Source organism: Lissotriton vulgaris, chromosome 7, assembly GCF_964263255.1.
Source record: "Lissotriton vulgaris chromosome 7, aLisVul1.2, whole genome shotgun sequence".
NCBI classification, from domain to species: domain Eukaryota; kingdom Metazoa; phylum Chordata; class Amphibia; order Caudata; family Salamandridae; genus Lissotriton; species Lissotriton vulgaris.
This window is the reverse complement of record NC_141695.1, coordinates 1,497,722,475-1,497,740,934: the sequence shown is the minus strand read 5'-3', so window position 1 is coordinate 1,497,740,934 and position 18,460 is coordinate 1,497,722,475. Positions and strand designations below refer to the sequence as shown.

Below are 18,460 nucleotides of genomic sequence, written 5' to 3'. Positions count from 1 at the left end.
TTACGACGGACACTTCCTTAGAGGGTTGGGGCGCACACCTCGAGGAGATGTCAATCAAGGGCAAATGGACATTCAACCAGCGCAAGTGGCACATCAATCGTCTGGAGCTCCTGGCTATCTTTCTCGCCCTAAAATCATATCGCCTACTGGTGGAAGGAAAGTCTTTGTTGGTGCGTACAGACAACACCACCAGTATGCACTACCTCAACAAGCAAGGGGGTACAAGGTCTCTTCCGCTCTCCAAACTGGCGCAACAGATCTGGAAGTGGGCAATACAACATCGTGTTCACTTGACTGCTGTTCATGTCCCGGGCATTTCCAACGCCCTTGCAGACTCTCTCAGCAGATCGACCACAGACAACCACAAGTGGGAACTCCATCCGTCAGCTCTGGAGTATGTGTTTCGCAGGTGGGGCCGCCCAGATATGGATCTGTTTGCGACTCCAGTCAACCACAAATGCCCACGCTACGCAAGTTGGCATCCCCACAAAGGATCGAGCAGGAATGCATTTTCGATCAACTGGTCGAACTAATTCATGTACGCCTTTCCGCCGATCCCTCTTGTACCTCGACTTCTGCACAGAATGAGGTTTCAACCGTGTCACATCCTGTTGATTGCACCCAGGTGGCCACGACGACCTTAGTTCACTAATCTACTTCTTCTTTCTCAGTGCGATCCGATCCCTCTTCATCCGCTGCCTCACCTTCTCACCATGGCTCGGGGTCAGATTTACCATCCAGACCCGGCATCTCTCCAGGTTCACGCTTGGGACCTGAACACCATTAGTTCGCCCATCTGAATCTTGATCCAGATTGCAGGGAGGTCCTTTCTCAAGCACGTGCTCCTTCCACCATTAAGACCTACAAATGACAGTGGAAACTGTTTTGTGCCTGGTGCCATTAGGAAAACATTAATCCTCTGCTCGCTACTCCTGAGCAGATCTTGCCTTTCTTCCTCCTTCTGGCAAAATGAGGACTTTCACAGTCCCCCCTCAAGGTTTTCCTGCCGGCACTTTCCCGTTTTCGACATGATGGATCTACGTCTCTGTACTCTTCTCGGTTCATTCACCAGTTCTTTAAAAGTCTGTTCCGGATGTTTCCACTTGTCCGGCGTCCTCCACCGGCTTGGCGTCTGAATCTGGTCCTAGCCCAACTTCTTAAACCTCCTTTTGAACCTATTCACTCAGCGGAATTGAAATTCCTTACTTGGAAGGTTTCCCTCCTCCTCGCACTTACGTCATCCAGGAGAGTGAGTGACATCCACGCTTTTACGATACAGCCGCCCTTTCTCCAATTCTCGAAGGACTCTGTTACTCTTTGTACAAACCCTAAGTTTATTCCGAAGTTTCATTGGACTTCCACCTTAATGAACCGATCATTCTCAAGACTTTCTTCCCTAATTCTCAGTCCCCAGCTGAGTGTACTCTTCATTCCCTTGACCTGAACCGGTGCCTCAAATTCTACATCCAACGCATTGCTGCATTTCGAAAGTCTGACCAACTCTTTGTGGCCTATGGAAGGATGCGTAAGGGTCATCCGGTCACTAAGCAAACACTTGTTGGATTTCTTCTGCCATCTCTTTCTGCCATCAACGAGCTGGCAAGCCTCTTTCAGCTCCTGTGCGAGCACACTCAACGAGAGCAGTTGCTTCCTCTGCTGCCCTGTTTGCAGGAGTGCCTCTGCATCAGATCTGCAGAGCTGCATCGTGGTCCAGCAGGCACACGTTTACAAAGCACTACTGTCTGGAGACAGTCAACGCTGCGGACACTGCTGTGGGTCAAGCGGTGCTTCGAAACCTCTTCAAATAAGGTGAGCCTCTGTTGCGTGCCGCCTCCTATCATAAAAGGTTTTTTCATATGGTTATGCACGGTTAGCTGTATATGTCTATGCGATGCAACTTTCTTTATTGCCATTAATGATTCTTATTGTGGCTTACTGCTTTCTACTCTTATTCAAGCATGTGAATCTATGAAAGACACCCCTAATACTGGAGAAGAACAGAAGTTACACACCTGTAAACTGTGGTTATCCAGTATTGGTGTCTTTCATAGATTCACATGCGACCCACCCTCCTCCCCTTAGAAGCTCTCTTCCCCTCATGCACTCTTGGTCACTCCTGTGCTACAAAAATCTGAGGGCTTGAGCTTCTGAGGAGAAGGTTCTAGAGGGTGCAACAGCCTGATTGGCTGGAAAGTGGACTACTATAATGACATTGATATGTTACTAAAGTGAGCTCTCCCTCAATGCTTTCTATGAGCCTATTTTGTTCTATGGTACTTTAAGATTTTATTTTTTTGAAAAGAATATACATATTATGGAATATTATTATATATATATATATATATATATATATATATATATATATATATATATATATAACTCGGCGGTGGGGTCTGCCGAACAACGCGCCACCTGACGACGGGAGACGATCCCGGAAGGACCCTTGTTGTATTTAGAAAATATATATATGTATATATTATTATGTATATATGCTTTTTACTACTATGTTATGTACCGTGGGACTTCGACGACGGGGAATTATTCAAGCATGTGAATCTATGAAAGACACCAATACTGGAGAACCACAGTTTACAGGTAAGTAACTTCTGTTCTTCTTGTACCCTTCCTTTTGTCTTGCAGACTTCCCTAGTGACATTTAATTTACCATAGGTATGATCGGGTCATCTACCTCGTCTCAATATAACACATGTATGTTTTTATAACAGAGACACCCCCTCCGTTGCCCTTTTTAGTAATTTCCTTATTCATAATTTTTCGCTATTCATAGTCCTTTCTCCCACTCAACTATTTTTCACGGATTTCGCCCTCTCCCACTCATCCTGCCGTCCCTCACAGACACATGTCTGGACACATCACCGGCACACGTTATCTTACCCTTATATCACGTTTTTTTCACGCGTTATGTGATTCTCCTATTCCTATGGCACAGGTCCCCTGTTGAAGGAATGTCTTAATGAGCCGTGTTTTGTTGTACATTGTCATGTGCTCCACCACTTTCCCTTGTATCTCCCCCAGCCCTGAGGAGTCGCGAGAAGATTGTCCCACATGCGACGAAACACATGTCTCTTTTAAGAACATTAGAACATCACATTCCCGACGATTGATTCAATGAGAAAAATTTATTTTGTCTAAACAACAAGCTTTGGTTCTATTGTATAAGAGTCTACACTGACACAATTTATTATTTGATTGTGTTGTGTGCAAGGGTATTGTGTTGCAAACTTGCATTTGAGTTGATTAGGTCATACTAATGGTCGCTTAATTTGAACTTAATTCTCGTAGACAGTTTAAGGGAACAGTTGTTTGATTGTTGCAGTCTTGCACAAATAGTTGTTTTCTCTCAACTTCAAATACGTTTCTGTTCCTCTTTGTTGATTTTGGCATTTCTTGAGATTGTGAGAATAAGTTGGCTCAAGAGTTAAAGTCCTGGCCAAAATGTAGCTATTATAAAATTACGTGTTCTACATGCAAGACTGAATACAAGGTAATTAGACCGACATTGTTTTTCCTAATTGTGCAATATAACTTTGCCCTCTAGCTGTTTGCCTCAGGCCACACACTGATCTGCCCTTGCTTGAAGCACATTCTGTTAAATTACTTAATTATCAGTGCTCTGCTACTGGAGGAGACCTCAGCCTTGCTGTTAGTCTTTTCGGTTAAAAGTCTCGATAGGAATCTTTTGATTTCACATATTTTATTACATTTTTACATGAACATCTTAGCGGTTCTGTTACAGGGTTAGCAGAGTTGTTTTAAGCACATTTTATACTTCGATATGTTGAGACGTGTATGTTCCGTATGTTTAGCTAACCCCACCTGACTGTAGTTAGATAAGAGAAAGAAACATGAGGAGAAAGAGGATTGAAACAAGGGGGGAAGAGTAGACGGGCAACGAGAGTTACATTTCTTAACTATTACATATGATATTCTGTAACATATGACATTTTGTGCTGCAGTTGAAGTATGGTGCTTCTCATCCCCCTTCCCATGCAGCTCCATGGTCAGACACTCTTATTTCTGGTACAGTAAGGTTGTGTTTAGCCAATGTATAATTAATCTCTTTGCCCAATTCTTCAACTCTTCGATTTAGCTGCCACTGATTTTGGTCGGTCTGGCCAAGCTGAGTAGCTACAAAGCACTGCCATGTTAGTTCTGCATCGCCTAGGGCTCAAGGTTGACTACGAGCAATTGTCTCCTGGATTGTGGAAATGAAACACCTAGGACAGGGTGCAGACAGACGAATGCCTGAGGAACTTCATGCTACAGGATTAGCATGTGGGTCAACATGCAGGCTGAGTGCAATGAGCATATATAATTAAGTCATTGCAATTTAGCCTCTACTCAAACAACTTCTCTAGTTTTTGCCACAGTAGTTACGGATTCTCTTCACATGGACTGTCTGTTTTCAGCAGCAGAAGCCCCACCACCATCAAAGAACTTTCCCACAGGGCCACAACAGACATATGCTCCACGAAAAGGGCCACCCTGTGTATGCATACAGTTTCTGCTGCAATTGTCTTCACTTCCTCCCTCTGCTTCTCTCTTCAGATGATGGTGTTTGATCTGATCTAATTTGGTTTAGTTTGTCCTGCTCTATTTCATTAATCTTCCTTGAGGTCACTGACCATTTGACTTCTTGCACGGTTGGGGAGAGAAGTGCTAATCATGTCCTTCCCATCTGCTGGCCCGGGCATTTCTTGTTGTCTTTGTCACACGTTCTACTCATTCCCAATTTGTTGCAAAGATTTTTAGAGATTCAGAACTCAATTTAATGAGAATGAGCAGTAAGTAATGTATTTCTGTATTCCCTAACATGCTAGAATTACGGATGGAGTACAAGTAGCTGGAGTGGGCAGAATAGGAGTGTGTGGCATTGTCTGAAAAGCATGGTTTCGAGTGCAGAGACTGGCGTCATTCGCCTCCAGTGTGATAAGTGAAAGTGTGTTCTGATAACCGACATTTCCATTTTTTTCTTTTCTTCCTCTCCCCTAAAGTTTGTGATAGTTAAGCAGGAAAATAGTACATCCGCGCCCTTTATGGATGCCTGAAATTCTACCGGAACTGCACAGTGAAACTACTCAGCGATGATCTGGTTCATCATTGCATCTCAGGAGCAGACAAACTTCCCACTGTAATATTAGACAAAATGTGTGAAGTAATTTGCTGGGCAGCACTTGAATAACGTCACATTGTTCTGTTCTAGGATGAATAAAGCCAGAACTGATGGTTTTGAAGAGGACGTAGGAGGCAAAACGACTCATCACTTCATGTATCCAGAGAGCGCTGTGAACCTTCAACCCGGGGTGCACCTCGTGCTGATTTCATTCAAACCTCAGGACCTGAAATGGATCACCAGTGCCTTTTCTACCGGAGAGCTCAAATTGTAAGAGCACTTTGCATAGTAGGCTTGATTATTTGGTACTCCTGATGTACTAGCTGTGTGAAGCGTTAAGAAAATAATTATGCGTACACACAAAAGGCTCTGTCTGAGAACATAACAAGCATTGCCACTTGGCAGGTTTCAAAAAACATTGGCGTGTATAGTTGTTTTCACTGGGATCTCAGGGTGATCTACTGAGTGACCTCTAAGCAGCTTGATAAAGCTACAGGTTTGTGTAGAATGCAAGAGGGGCGGAAGTAAGAAAAGACCGCTATTATTGCTGCATCCAGTTAGGGAGGCCACATCTCCACTATGATAGACATTAACTTTATTAAGAGGAGTTTCCAAAAAAAACACAAGGGAAAGCTTTTATTTCCTGCAAAAGACTACTTATTGCACTTGAGATTTTTTTTTTTGGTAATAATTTTTATTGGAATTTTCACAATACAATATATGACAAATACAATGTAACACCACTTCGCGGTCATGCTCGCAAAACAAAATAAACCAAAAAAACGTTGAGTTCGTTAGCAAGTGTCCAAATTACAAATGCATAATATTCTATCAAAATTGCAAAACATAATCAATGTAAAATACAGTTCATTGAGCGATCACGTGTTTCATGTTAAAAGTTATTTAGTTTTTTTTCCCAAGGCAAGTTTTCAATTCTTAAACCATTTTGTGGGGCGCCTTCATTTTTATATAGTTGTGTCTTTCAATAAGATCCAGTTTTAGGTATCGCAATGAAGTGTAGCATAGGGGTTCCAGTGTCACTATGAGAAGGTTGGCTGCTCATGCTTAACTTCAAAATCTGGAAGTTGCTTCTGGAAAGGTTCATCTTACCATACTGAAAGGATAGGATCGGTATTTAGATCTGTTCTTTTATTGGAACTTAAATTCATATTTTACTCTGAACCAAATATCTCTATTCGTGGACTTGATAAGAGTTCAGCAGTTGTATTTTGTCCCTTGGGGTTCTATCTTTCTTTTCCTTAGTGACCTTTCCTCCACCTTATCGAATTGAAGTAGGAGAAGTTAAGCAATTTATAATGTAAGGGTGCCGTTTTCTTCTCTCCTGTCTTGTCTGTCATCATCTTGAAAGATCTAAAATTGGGGCCAGCAACCCTCCCTCTCTGAAACCGATTGTAAGTTGTGGTGTTTGTAGCCGATGCTAGCAATTCTGCAAAAGTGTGTTTTTCATTGGGGTCTGTCAGGGCAAAGAGGCGATAATTGGGAAGAAGAATATTTGTCCTCTTCTTAAATACAGGCCTCTGAATAGCCCAATCCATGATGCGAAAGCCACATTGAGGTTCACAATCGTCACGAGCAATGGTTTAAAGCAGTTAGCACAATTTATGAGTAACTTTAGGAATTTGTTACTTGTGCCATCTGTACCCTTGACGTAGAAGAAAGTAATTTGTTTCCTTAGCTGAGTGCCCTGTCTCCCACTAGCGGTCTTAATCACGAATTGATTAGCTGGTTCTGGTACAAGAATCTAAAAGAGTAATACTAGCACTAGAGATCACTTTAGCACTGGGGAGGGTTAGGGAGAGAGAAGGACATTGGAAATAAACCTAAAATTAAGAGAATAATTGAAATTAGCGAACTATAGATATGTTAGAACAGGACAGGCAAAATGATCACTCTGATTAATCAGGTGACTGCATAAGGCTTGGGAGTAATCAGGGGACAATATATTGATACTCATCATAAGCTTTATTTGACAGTACATGTCATAAAAGCTATATACATGAAACAGTATTGATACTCTGGATGGGCCTAGCGCCACCTTTTACCATTATGCTCTTCGCGTACTGAATTCCTGTTGGCCACTTCCCTTTTTTTTTTTTTGTAGTCCATAAAACCTGTTACATTGTTACAACTTTAACTGTCACAGAAATTCTAAACTGGTAGTGGACTATACAATCTTGGCTTCTTTAGGAAGTCATAGTGTAAAGCATTATTAAGAATAGCGGGTGTTGAAAAATAATTCTGCATCTTTGTGCTGTTGCGTAGTTAATGTAGCGCAGCTTTTCCTTACTATATAGAAAAGAAAAAAACTTTAAAGAGAACACAAAATAAGATTTGAACAACAAATAAAGAACATGCACAACCTGCGTACTGAAAATATTTTGTACCTATCAAGGGGTGCCATTGCACATGTGGCATTTTAGCTCATACATTTTTAGTAACTGTGGGACCTGTAGCTTATATTTCACGTTACAGGTATGGCCCAACAAGTCCCAGTATGAAACGCACTGAAGGCTGTAAACCCGGGACTGAGTGCATTTGTCACTTAAGGCTTGGTTCCACCCAAGAGAGCACATATCTTCAGGTTATTATTACTCTGACCAGGGCTTCGAAGGCAGCAGGGCTTGATGAAAATGCAGACAGAAATCTTATGTTTAAAATAACATTATGCAGAATTGTGAGAAATGGCTCTATCTTTTGCTGTTTTTAGGACTCCGTGCACTTTACCACTTTTTTATTTTTTGATCATTTCCTTATTAATTTACAAATAGCAAAGAAAGCTAAAAATGGCAAAAGCAAGAGGACACAAAAATTACTTACCAGCAAATAATGTAAGAGAATAATTGGCTGCAAAGCTAAACCAACAGCATTGGTCATAAGGAGACAAATAACTGCATGGGTGGAGGAGGGCGCCATGCAGGAAGAATTAAAAGAAGAAGTAGGCAGACAAGTCCTGTGAGGCAGCCGCATCAGCCAACCAACCCTGAACAAGTGCCCAAATCCGGACCAGCTTACTCCTCCGAGGATTGTTCTCAATTAGCATAATCTCCAACGTACTCAAGACTTCCCACGACTAGATCCATAGATTGGGAGGCTCACTAGAAATCCAGAAAGGTGACAAAACCAGCCTAGCCAGCGAGATGGGAAAGAAATATATGCCAGATAGGTAGGAAGGAATTCCTGGTGAATGTCCCAGCATAATCTGCTTCGATTGAGCTATGACCCCAAGGTTAGAGATGCCATACAACTTAACGAAAACAAATTCCCAGTGCAAACGCAAAATAGAGCAAGATGCAAAGACATGAGCCACATTAGCTCCCACAACCCCACAGCGGAAAACGCATTACTCCAGCCATAGCTTCATGATGGAGAGACAGTGTGGGTTATAGTACCAGTCGTTGATACGTTTGAAATGATGTACTTTAATACGTGACACTTTCAATTCTGAGTGAGAACACATTGGTTGGTCGGAGGTCAGCAACTGTTACTTCTGTATTGAGCAGATCGCCCCACTTATTTGCCCTCAGCTGGAACAGATCATCCAAATGATCCTGAGAAGACAGATATATTAACTTGTAGACCAGCCCAATGTTTCTCTTTAAGGGGACTTTCCTTATAAGGACCAGGCTGAGATTAACTTAAATCAACTCAAATCTTCTTCCATAAGACTTCAGATAAAGTGCCGCAGCTGAAGAGATCTATAAAAAACTGTTAAAGGAAGAGCGATCTGTTGCTGTATATTCCCAAATGAAGATACAACATCTCTTCCATCAAATAGTTGACCTACATTTGAGAGGTGAACCCTTCCCCAGGTCTCTGAAGCCATCATGAATACAATAATGAAAATTCGGATAATAGCCCAAATATGTGACCTGATTAAATGGGGTGATACCAGAATATATTACCTTAAAGGAACCACAGATGAGGCGAAAAACCTTTAGTGTCTTAAAATGAGTTTGCATAAAGTATAATCTGTCCATGATAACCACACCGGGACTATTAATTTGCCAAGCGGAAGAAACTTTGTGAATACACGCCCCTGTGGCAACACACCTCAACACAAAACCAACCAAAGCTGTGATAAAAATGACTCCAAATAATAAAACCTCAGAACCAGAAGTGAGACCCCACTATCTACCTTAGGCTGTTGTAAGAACTGAATCTTCGAGTGAGGTTTCTGATTACATCAAATAAACTTCTGCCATAATGCCTTCACTTTAGTGAAAAAAAGCCACTGAGAAAAAGTGGGATGCAAGATTGTTTCTTACTCCTTCTTCACATTTTAAGTCAAAAGTTTGTACTGACGCAAAATGCTGGTCTACTACTCCCAGAATTCACCAGATGCCTATTCTGAAGCTTGGTGAGAGTACAGCACAGCATCGTTGTTGACAAGAAGTCGGAGAACCTTAATTACTGGCATTTTAAAACACAAACAGCTCTTACAGCACTTCAAGAAGCATGTAAGCCTTGTGCCATCCCCTCGCCTACATCTCTGATGGCCCCTCCCCTTGTTTGAGGTCTACCATGCCATCCGCTCACCTTGATGCCCACCCCTCTGAGGCAAGCCATCACTCACAGCCATGTTAAGCTCTGCTTCGAAACCACACACATTCATCTCCTCACTCGCAGTAGATGCTTCAGGCCTGAGCAGAGGGGTGACTCCCTTCCTGGCAGCAGCTGGTGCTGAAAAAGCAGGTGAGGGAGGAGAGTCACTGCTTAGGACTGCTTTAATCTCCAGATGTCTGTGCTCTGCTTTATGGTGGTTTCATGGATACTGTGGCTGCCTGGCAGCATCAGGAAGAGACTCCGCGTCAGCGCTGGCCTTAGCCCTGGCGAGCAGCAGCACAGCAAGGAAGATCACAAAGAACAGTTGCCGTTGCGTTCTCCGTGTAGACCCAGGATCCGTTGTTCTGCACAGCACAACAGGAACTCCGAGTCCGACAACAATGCCCACAGTGCAGACAGCGCAACCGGAAAGACCGGCACTAATGCACCGACAAGGACACGACAAATTTGAGGTGTGCTGGCTGCTGCCCTCTAAGCTCTAACAGAAGAAAAACAAGCATTTACAATGCAATGGTTTTGCCTTTGTTAAAGTTAGAGCTATTGGCATTGCTCTTGACATTATTTTTATTTATGTTTTTTTTTACATAAATAAATGGCATTGTCATTTACAATGCCACTAGCTTTATCTCGCAAATGACACACACAAACACCCACAGAGAGCCCCCCCAAACACACACAGAGAGCCCCCCAAACACACACAGAGCCCCCCCCCACACACACCCACACCCACACAGAGCCCCCCACACACACAGCCACACAGAGCCCCCCACACACACAGCCACACAGAGCCCCCCACACACACAGCCACACAGAGCCCCCCACACACACAGCCACACAAAGCCCCCCACACACACAGCCACACAAAGCCCCCCACACACACAGCCACACAAAGCCCCCCCAAGTATAAGGTACTTAAAATGAGTAATTTTGTCAAAATGACACATCATGTGTAAGATTATAATGTGTTATTACGCATGCTCCGTGTGTGCGCCTGGTATTGTTTGGCATTAAGATGTGATACAAAGTGACCAAAATGGTGCTGGGGCTACTGGACCAAAATGCATTACATTCACCTTGCTACCAGAACCCACGATCTGGACGGAGTTCGAGCATTTAAAAGTGATTTAAGACATAACACATCGAAAACATGCCACTTCATACACAGTAAACTTGACGAGCTATAGCAACACGTTTTTCAATACAACGGAGATGGACACCAGTACATGGCTGGGGCTTTAAGAAGACGTCACCGTCCAACGCGTTACTAAGGCGGAAGTAAATGCAGCGCTCCTTTTCAATAGCCTCACACGCCCATCACGATTGCTAGTCGCCTTGCTACAATGAGTCATTACTATCGGAAACTGCATCCGACTTTAATCTTACGTTTTACAGTATTTTTACACGTACCCTCCAAACAATGCTTCTGGATAAATTGGTGCAATATTTTTTTTATTTACCACCCAAGATCCCACTCCTCCTCCCGGCAGTGAGAGCGCAATGAACAACAAATTAAAGTCCGAAGAATGGTTTTCAGGAAGGGTGTATTGGCGGCGGTTATGACAGTGGCAAGAGTAATGCGGAGGAGTACGTTTGGATTTCGGGGTGGGCATGCTGGGAACGGAGGGAGACAGGATGGCAGGAGATGGGTAGAGGAGTGCACAAATTACGTTCTCAGTTAAGGAAAAGATTGGGTACCAGAATACTTTATATATAGTACAACGAAAGTGCACATGACAGATCAGATTGTGTGAAGTCCAAAGGATCACTTCAGAGTTAGCAGTGTAAGAAAGGCATGTACGGAGGGCGTGTGCACCCTATGTGTAACCTGGATGTGCTGGTGAAATACAATGCGACTTTCTGCAAGTTGAACGAAACTGCTTCCGAATTAGTAAACTACCTAGGACCATTCACTCTATACCCTTCACATGTCGGATGGTGTTCAAAGCGGGCTGCCGTTAGTAACTGACTTTATTTACTACGTGATTGCAAGATGAAAGTCGGCGCTTTACAAAACTGAGGGCATTTTTCCTTAGTTCCTTTAGCTTTCAAAGAAAGCATACCTTTGAGTTGGCTACTCGCAACACTTGTTTTTTGACAAAACTACAGAATAGTGCATTTCGGTTAGCACGCTGTGTTATGTTTTCTTTATTATTTGATTTTCACTAGCATGCCACACATTCTCAGTTAGTATATTGTATTCGGCCAGTTTGTAGCATCCACTTCTAATCTAGACTGCAGTCCAATTTACAAGTTTTCTGTTGCTGACATTAACAACGGGTGGTCGGAAAAGGGGGGGCGCTGGCGAATGGTTAGAGGCTCGTTGAGGGTTGCGGAGACGGGGCTGGGGCTCAGGAGCAGAGGATGTGGCGTGACAAGACGGGGGGCTATGCTTGGAGCTGGGGGCTCAGATGTCTGAAGGACGTGGGGGGATGGGGGCAGGGTGGGCGCCGGTGGGGTGAGGGTGTCCCGGACTGCGGGGGTGCAAGGAAAGTGAAGGAATACAGGGGTGGAGGGGGGGTGGGGGGTCAGGAGCACGCAGAGGTGGTAGCAAGTCACGGTGGGGTGGGGTCTACTCCTAGACAAAAATACGAAAATGCAAAAAAGGCTGTTTAAGGGGATTGGGATGCATATGCGTGAGATGTGGACATATGCCTCGGTTGCTGCTTTACACTGGTTGGTAACGGAATTTGAATAAGAGGGCGATTTCACCTCTTGACTATTATCACTCATTATGTGCCATTTAAGGTAGGCAAAGGTGCAGGAACACCGGGTAGATAAGACACCTCACTGGGTCCTGTAGTATGTTTCATGCATAGCGTTATAATGTCGATGGATAGATAGAGATAACTTGCTCGGGTAAAAGTGCAGAGTGAGTATTGGATGCGCGAGAACGCCCCTTCAAGGCCACTGTAAAAGATAGTAAAAAGCCCGCCAAAGGCACTAAGTAGGGACCAAGGAAGAGGCAGCGTCGGGTCGGATTGCAGGGTAAAGGAGGGAGGAACCAGGCTGGGGGTAGGGGGCTGTCCAGGAGAATGAATGGATAGAGATAAGGATATCAGAGCGGGCGAGGGATGACCAGTTGGCGCCATTCGGAAATTGCCTGATGCAGTGAATGCTTTGGGGGAGGGGCAGGACAACAGAAGGAGGGGAGGAGGAGGGTGCGGCTGGGACGAGAGCATGGTGGGTCGACACCAGGGAGCTGCCCCACCCCTCCTGTGCTTGCGGAGGTTAATGAACGAGACAACAGACAGAACTGCCTGGCCATAATTTACTTATTTGATGCGATTTTCTATAGCGCAAACTTTACCCGAAGGTGTCAGAGCGCTTTACATAAGAACTAGTTGCAAACATAAGGACTAGGGATTACATGAGTTACATAAAGGTTGAGGGTTACTAGGCAGCGAGAAAAACATTGTCACATCAAAAAATAAATAAATAAATAAATTAAAAATAAAGGCTAATGGCACCGAGGGATTGGGGGGCGGTGGTGACGGCGGGGGGCTCATCACATGCCCTCCCCGACATACTACTCTAAAGGCCTTGATACATCTTTGAGCGTGCCATGCTAATAGGCTGCTTTGATGCATATTCCAGCTTAATTAGCCGAAAGGGAGATACTCTGCTACCTACCTCGTCCGCGCACAGGCCACCCCAGCTGGCGGGCTCGTGGGGTTTTGGTTACGAAAGGCCTTCTGAGCGGGAAGCACGCGCGATGTCAATGAGAAGGAAAGGCAGGGAAAAGCCAGCAACAGAACACGATGTAAGAAGGCCTCTACTGCCTATACAAAGAACAGGTATAGCGTCCTGGATTCCACCGCATGGATACAAATGAGGGTTGCTCAGAGGGTGCGGGTTGGTTAATTAAGTGTTGCGTCACCCTGATAATGGGGGTGCCCAGGTTTCATGGATGGATTGGAATTGACAAGATTGGTGTCATTACTTTTAGGAAAAGGTCGGCATTTGGAGTGGCGCACGTCGGAATGGGGCAGGATTGCTATTGGTGCTCGGGTAACAATAATAACAGCAGAGGGGCGAGACCGAGTGCATGAGAGTAGGTGTGAAGGTTGGGAGAAGTGGGCCTCGGGACAGGTGTGCAGGGAGTGGCGCCCGGGAAAGGGTGCCTGCTTGTTAAGTGTTGGGGGGGCGCAGGGGAGGATAGTGGATGCGTGGTCGGGAGCGCGAGGGTAGATTGGCAGGACAGGGGGCAAGGGAGTTCGGTAGGGGGGCGGACGAGGGCTTGTGGGCGGAACTGCCGACGCGAGGGTGAGGACGTGGGGTGCCGCCCAGACAGTGGCCCTCAACAATACCTAAAAATGTTGTGTGTTTAAAAAAAACATGATGCTGTCAGTGGAGGACGTTTATTTCCAAGCCAAGGCAATCAAAGTAACCAGTGTATTTCTCAACAAAAAAAAACAAATAAAGACGCATGTGCGATTGCAAGAATGGGGCAGGATTGCTATTGGTGCTCGGGTAACAATAATAACAGCAGAGGGGCGAGACCGAGTGCATGAGAGTAGGTGTGAAGGTTGGGAGAAGTGGGCCTCGGGACAGGTGTGCAGGGAGTGGCGCCCGGGAAAGGGTGCCTGCTTGTTAAGTGTTGGGGGGGCGCAGGGGAGGATAGTGGATGCGTGGTCGGGAGCGCGAGGGTAGATTGGCAGGACAGGGGGCAAGGGAGTTCGGTAGGGGGGCGGACGAGGGCTTGTGGGCGGAACTGCCGACGCGAGGGTGAGGACGTGGGGTGCCGCCCAGACAGTGGCCCTCAACAATACCTAAAAATGTTGTGTGTTTAAAAAAAACATGATGCTGTCAGTGGAGGACGTTTATTTCCAAGCCAAGGCAATCAAAGTAACCAGTGTATTTCTCAACAAAAAAAAACAAATAAAGACGCATGTGCGATTGCAAACATCAGCTGTACACGACTGCCTCAGAAAGCCAACAAAAACAGCATTCCAAACACACAAGCTGAGGACAGCGAAAAAACCAGGCAGGTCCATGGGAGCCGATCCCAGGCTCAGAGTGCAGGGAGTGGCGCCCGGGAAAGGGTGCCTGCTTGTTAAGTGTTGGGGGGGCGCAGGGGAGGATAGTGGATGCGTGGTCGGGAGCGCGAGGGTAGATTGGCAGGACAGGGGGCAAGGGAGTTCGGTAGGGGGGCGGACGAGGGCTTGTGGGCGGAACTGCCGACGCGAGGGTGAGGACGTGGGGTGCCGCCCAGACAGTGGCCCTCAACAATACCTAAAAATGTTGTGTGTTTAAAAAAAACATGATGCTGTCAGTGGAGGACGTTTATTTCCAAGCCAAGGCAATCAAAGTAACCAGTGTATTTCTCAACAAAAAAAACAAATAAAGACGCATGTGCGATTGCAAACATCAGCTGTACACGACTGCCTCAGAAAGCCAACAAAAACAGCATTCCAAACACACAAGCTGAGGACAGCGAAAAAACCAGGCAGGTCCATGGGAGCCGATCCCAGGCTCAGAGCAGACAAACACATCTGGGCAGCATCGCACAAAGAAGGGAAACGGAGGTAACGGGACAAGGCATTCCAAATCGGCAGAGCATCAAGGCAGCGGAACCTCGAAGGATCTCGAGGCACCTCTAGCAGAGCACCGTGACGATCGGTCTGGGAGGCGAGCAGCGACAGGCTGGGCAGCCCAGACAGAGCGGCAGGTTGGAGAGGCACTTCTCCGATCTCCCCGCGGGCGCCGCCATAGTGCTTGCCGTCTTCCTCTCCTTCTTCCCCCGGGCTGCGGGGGCGGGCACTTCCGGCCGGCCGCGCTAGGATTGGCCGGCCGGCCAGTCACGGGGCAGGAGAGACGCAGAAGTGCCGGCAATGCCGGACCAGACACGGGGGCGTCCCCGGCGTCGCGTGACGTCGGCAAAAGCCAAAGAATGTCGGGAACGCCCCCGTGTCTGGTCCGGCATTGACGGACAGGCCCCTCGTCCAATGGCAAGGCTCCGTTTACGGAGCCAGCCAATCAATGACGAGGGCCGAGCTAAAGCACACTACAGTTCTCATCAGGTTTTCGCCTGCGCCGAAAAAGATGCGCAGAGCGCATCTTTTTGGCGAGGCAAAACCTAAAAACGTAAGGTCTCAAAAGCTCCCCCGTTGTAACTTGAACTTCCCACCTAGACTGGACTGGCCTGGGTAACCCACGCAGAAGGCGAAGCTTCTGATCTCCTCTCTTGTGCCTCTACCTTCCAACGATTATGCGGGGTCTATGTGTTTAAGCAGGGCCATAGCAAAAGACCTATGCCATTGCTGCTACGGAAAAACACAGGTCCGGCCAAGAAGAAACACAGATTGAGGCACTAAGAACGCAGCTTTTTAAACAAAAATTAGCAAGCAGCAGGCCTACTACTAACCATTCAGTCCGACACGCTCACAGAGCAGAGAGCACTTTCCCTCCAGGTGTGCATGGAAGTTCACTGTTCACCAGTTCGACCCTCCAGTCCCATCCCACCACAACTCTTGATCCACGGCTCCCTTGTTGTGAACAGCATAAGAGCAGACCAGGGATTGGCTGGGTCAGGAGCTGCCAATGCTCTTTTGGAAATGTGGGTGCTCCTAGCGTTGCAGGTAGGTGAAGGTTCAAGTACGCATGTCGGGCTGATCCGAGCAAGGCAGCCGTCCAACCAGAAACTTGATCAACCATTGCTACTTTAGGGAAACAAGAAGACACAGGAACACTAAAACTTCAAACGTCTTCGACAGAGACAAAATCTGAAAAAAAGTGTTGAAATAGTAAGTATCAATAGGAGAGAGCCCGGAAGTCAAACACATTATAAAAGAAAGGGTGAAAACGACAATAGCAACGCACTGTGAATCATGTCTTTCCGATTTCCATCCCTTCTATTATGTGGAGGAAAATTAATTTCTTCAGATCTTCTGGATTGTCAAAAGTTGATGTTTTATCAGACCATAGCATTTGTTTCCATTGTTTGGCAGCAGAGAAAACGTTCAAGAGATCCGAATATAGATTGAAAATATAGGGTCTATACATAGATTTTTGACCCTGGTTTCCTTTCCAACTGTTGTGCACTGGTCCTTAATGATCCATTTATTTGATCAAACCCTCATTTATGCATTTATTTTGTAAAAAATCACCAAAGGACATTTTTTCCTAAAAATATTTTTATTAAATTCAGAAATACCATGTATTGTAAAGATAGTCAGTGTGATTTAAAATAGTGATTTGCTAATTAATAGTTTTAAAAGCAAAACATTGATAATACTTAAAAGTAGATCTTAAAACCAAGATTTAGTGTTGATTCAATGAAAAGCAAAATGTCAATATTTAGACTAATCAAAATAACATCCCGTTGTTATAAAACAATGCGAAAGGGGTAAGAGCCAAAAATGATTTTAAATGTCGGAAGCCTCAGTTAAGTGCGATTGTCTGAGATGCACTTGGCCTCACTACGGTTAATGGCAAGATTCTCAATCCCATATGCGCTTAATTTACATGCTGTTGCAGTACGAGTTTCAATCCCAGATGCACATGGTTCCTCTACTGTTATTGTTTGAGTCGCTATCCCAGATGCACACGACTTCACTGCTGTTATTGCATGAGTGTGATCTCAGTAGGATGATTCAGATGCTGTTAGGGCTCAGGTAGGCTCGCTCACAAATGCACATGATTCAGATGCTGATGTTGTTATAGCACTTATCTTGATCCCTGTTGCACATAGCTCAGCCTCTGATACAACACAAGTCTGGAGTGACAAACTCCTGATACCACTAGTACTTCCATTCAACAAATGTATGTTTTGAACTCCTGTTTGTGAGACCATGTTGAACTTGAAAAAGTGACGAAGCATCTCCAACAGCCTCACAGGGAGGGACAAACCGGATAGGCGAAGCAAAACCATGGTTTCAGTACATAAACAAGTCTGTCTTAGAGTATCTGCACAAACTGTCTAACACTGCATTATCAAAGCAGCTTGCTTTGAGGTACGTCCAGGTTGCTGTAATGTGGAGCAAAGCATCTGAAGAGTACAGTTGGAGTGCTTTGTAACTCATTTGGATAAGACATGGCTATACGACCTCACTTTTCTCTTGTGTGGTATCCATTTATGTGGTTCTGCTACAAATTAAGGGTATGGTACCTTACCACAGGCTAAACGTTCATTTTCAACCTTGACATTATGCTTGAGCTTGATAAACCACTACTCTACAGTGAGGAAAGACTGTTTGTGACAGCACGTACTAACATGCATTTGCAGAGACCTGGGGGCAATGTTGCCAGCCAGTGTATGCAACCCCACCCACTTTGGTTAACTGCAGCAGACTTCTGCGCATCAGTGGAGCTTGCGGTTTGGTTCCTGGAGCCTGGAATTAGAATCCTGGAGCTATGCTGGCATTTACTCAAGAGTGATACAGCATTAACCACTTAACTGCGTTTCCCCCTAGTGCTGATCCCTTCTTTGGCTTTTTGGGGTAGTTTGCGTTTAGGTCTGCATAACTTTTTTTCTACATAAGGTATCCACATCAAATTTGCATCCTTTTTTCCAACATCGTGGGGATTCTAAAGGTTCCTATTGTGTGTGTTCCCCTGGAGGGGACTGAGACAATCTGCAAAGCATAGCTAACTTCTGAGTTTTGGGGAGAAAAGAGTGCTATGGATAAAAGTGTCTGTGCTAAAGTCACCATCTTCCCAGCTTTCAGGAACATACTGAGCTAAATAAAAAATCGAATTTTTCACCACAGTTTTTTGGAATTTTTCAGAGAGGCGCCCTTTTTC

General features: G+C 45.2%; 1 protein-coding gene across 5 annotated transcripts in view; it reads left to right on the top strand.

The window, feature by feature from the left end:
• Positions 1 to 18,460, top strand: part of LOC147705869 (CMP-N-acetylneuraminate-beta-galactosamide-alpha-2,3-sialyltransferase 2-like) — a 383,457-nt gene that overhangs the window by 272,172 nt on the left and 92,825 nt on the right. For all 5 annotated transcript variants that reach the window (XM_086932319.1, XM_086932317.1, XM_086932320.1 and 2 more), the window contains one exon: positions 5,225 to 5,404. In XM_086932319.1, the coding sequence (XP_086788445.1) occupies positions 5,225 to 5,404 (180 nt within the window). The remainder of the gene's footprint in view (positions 1 to 5,224; positions 5,405 to 18,460) is intronic.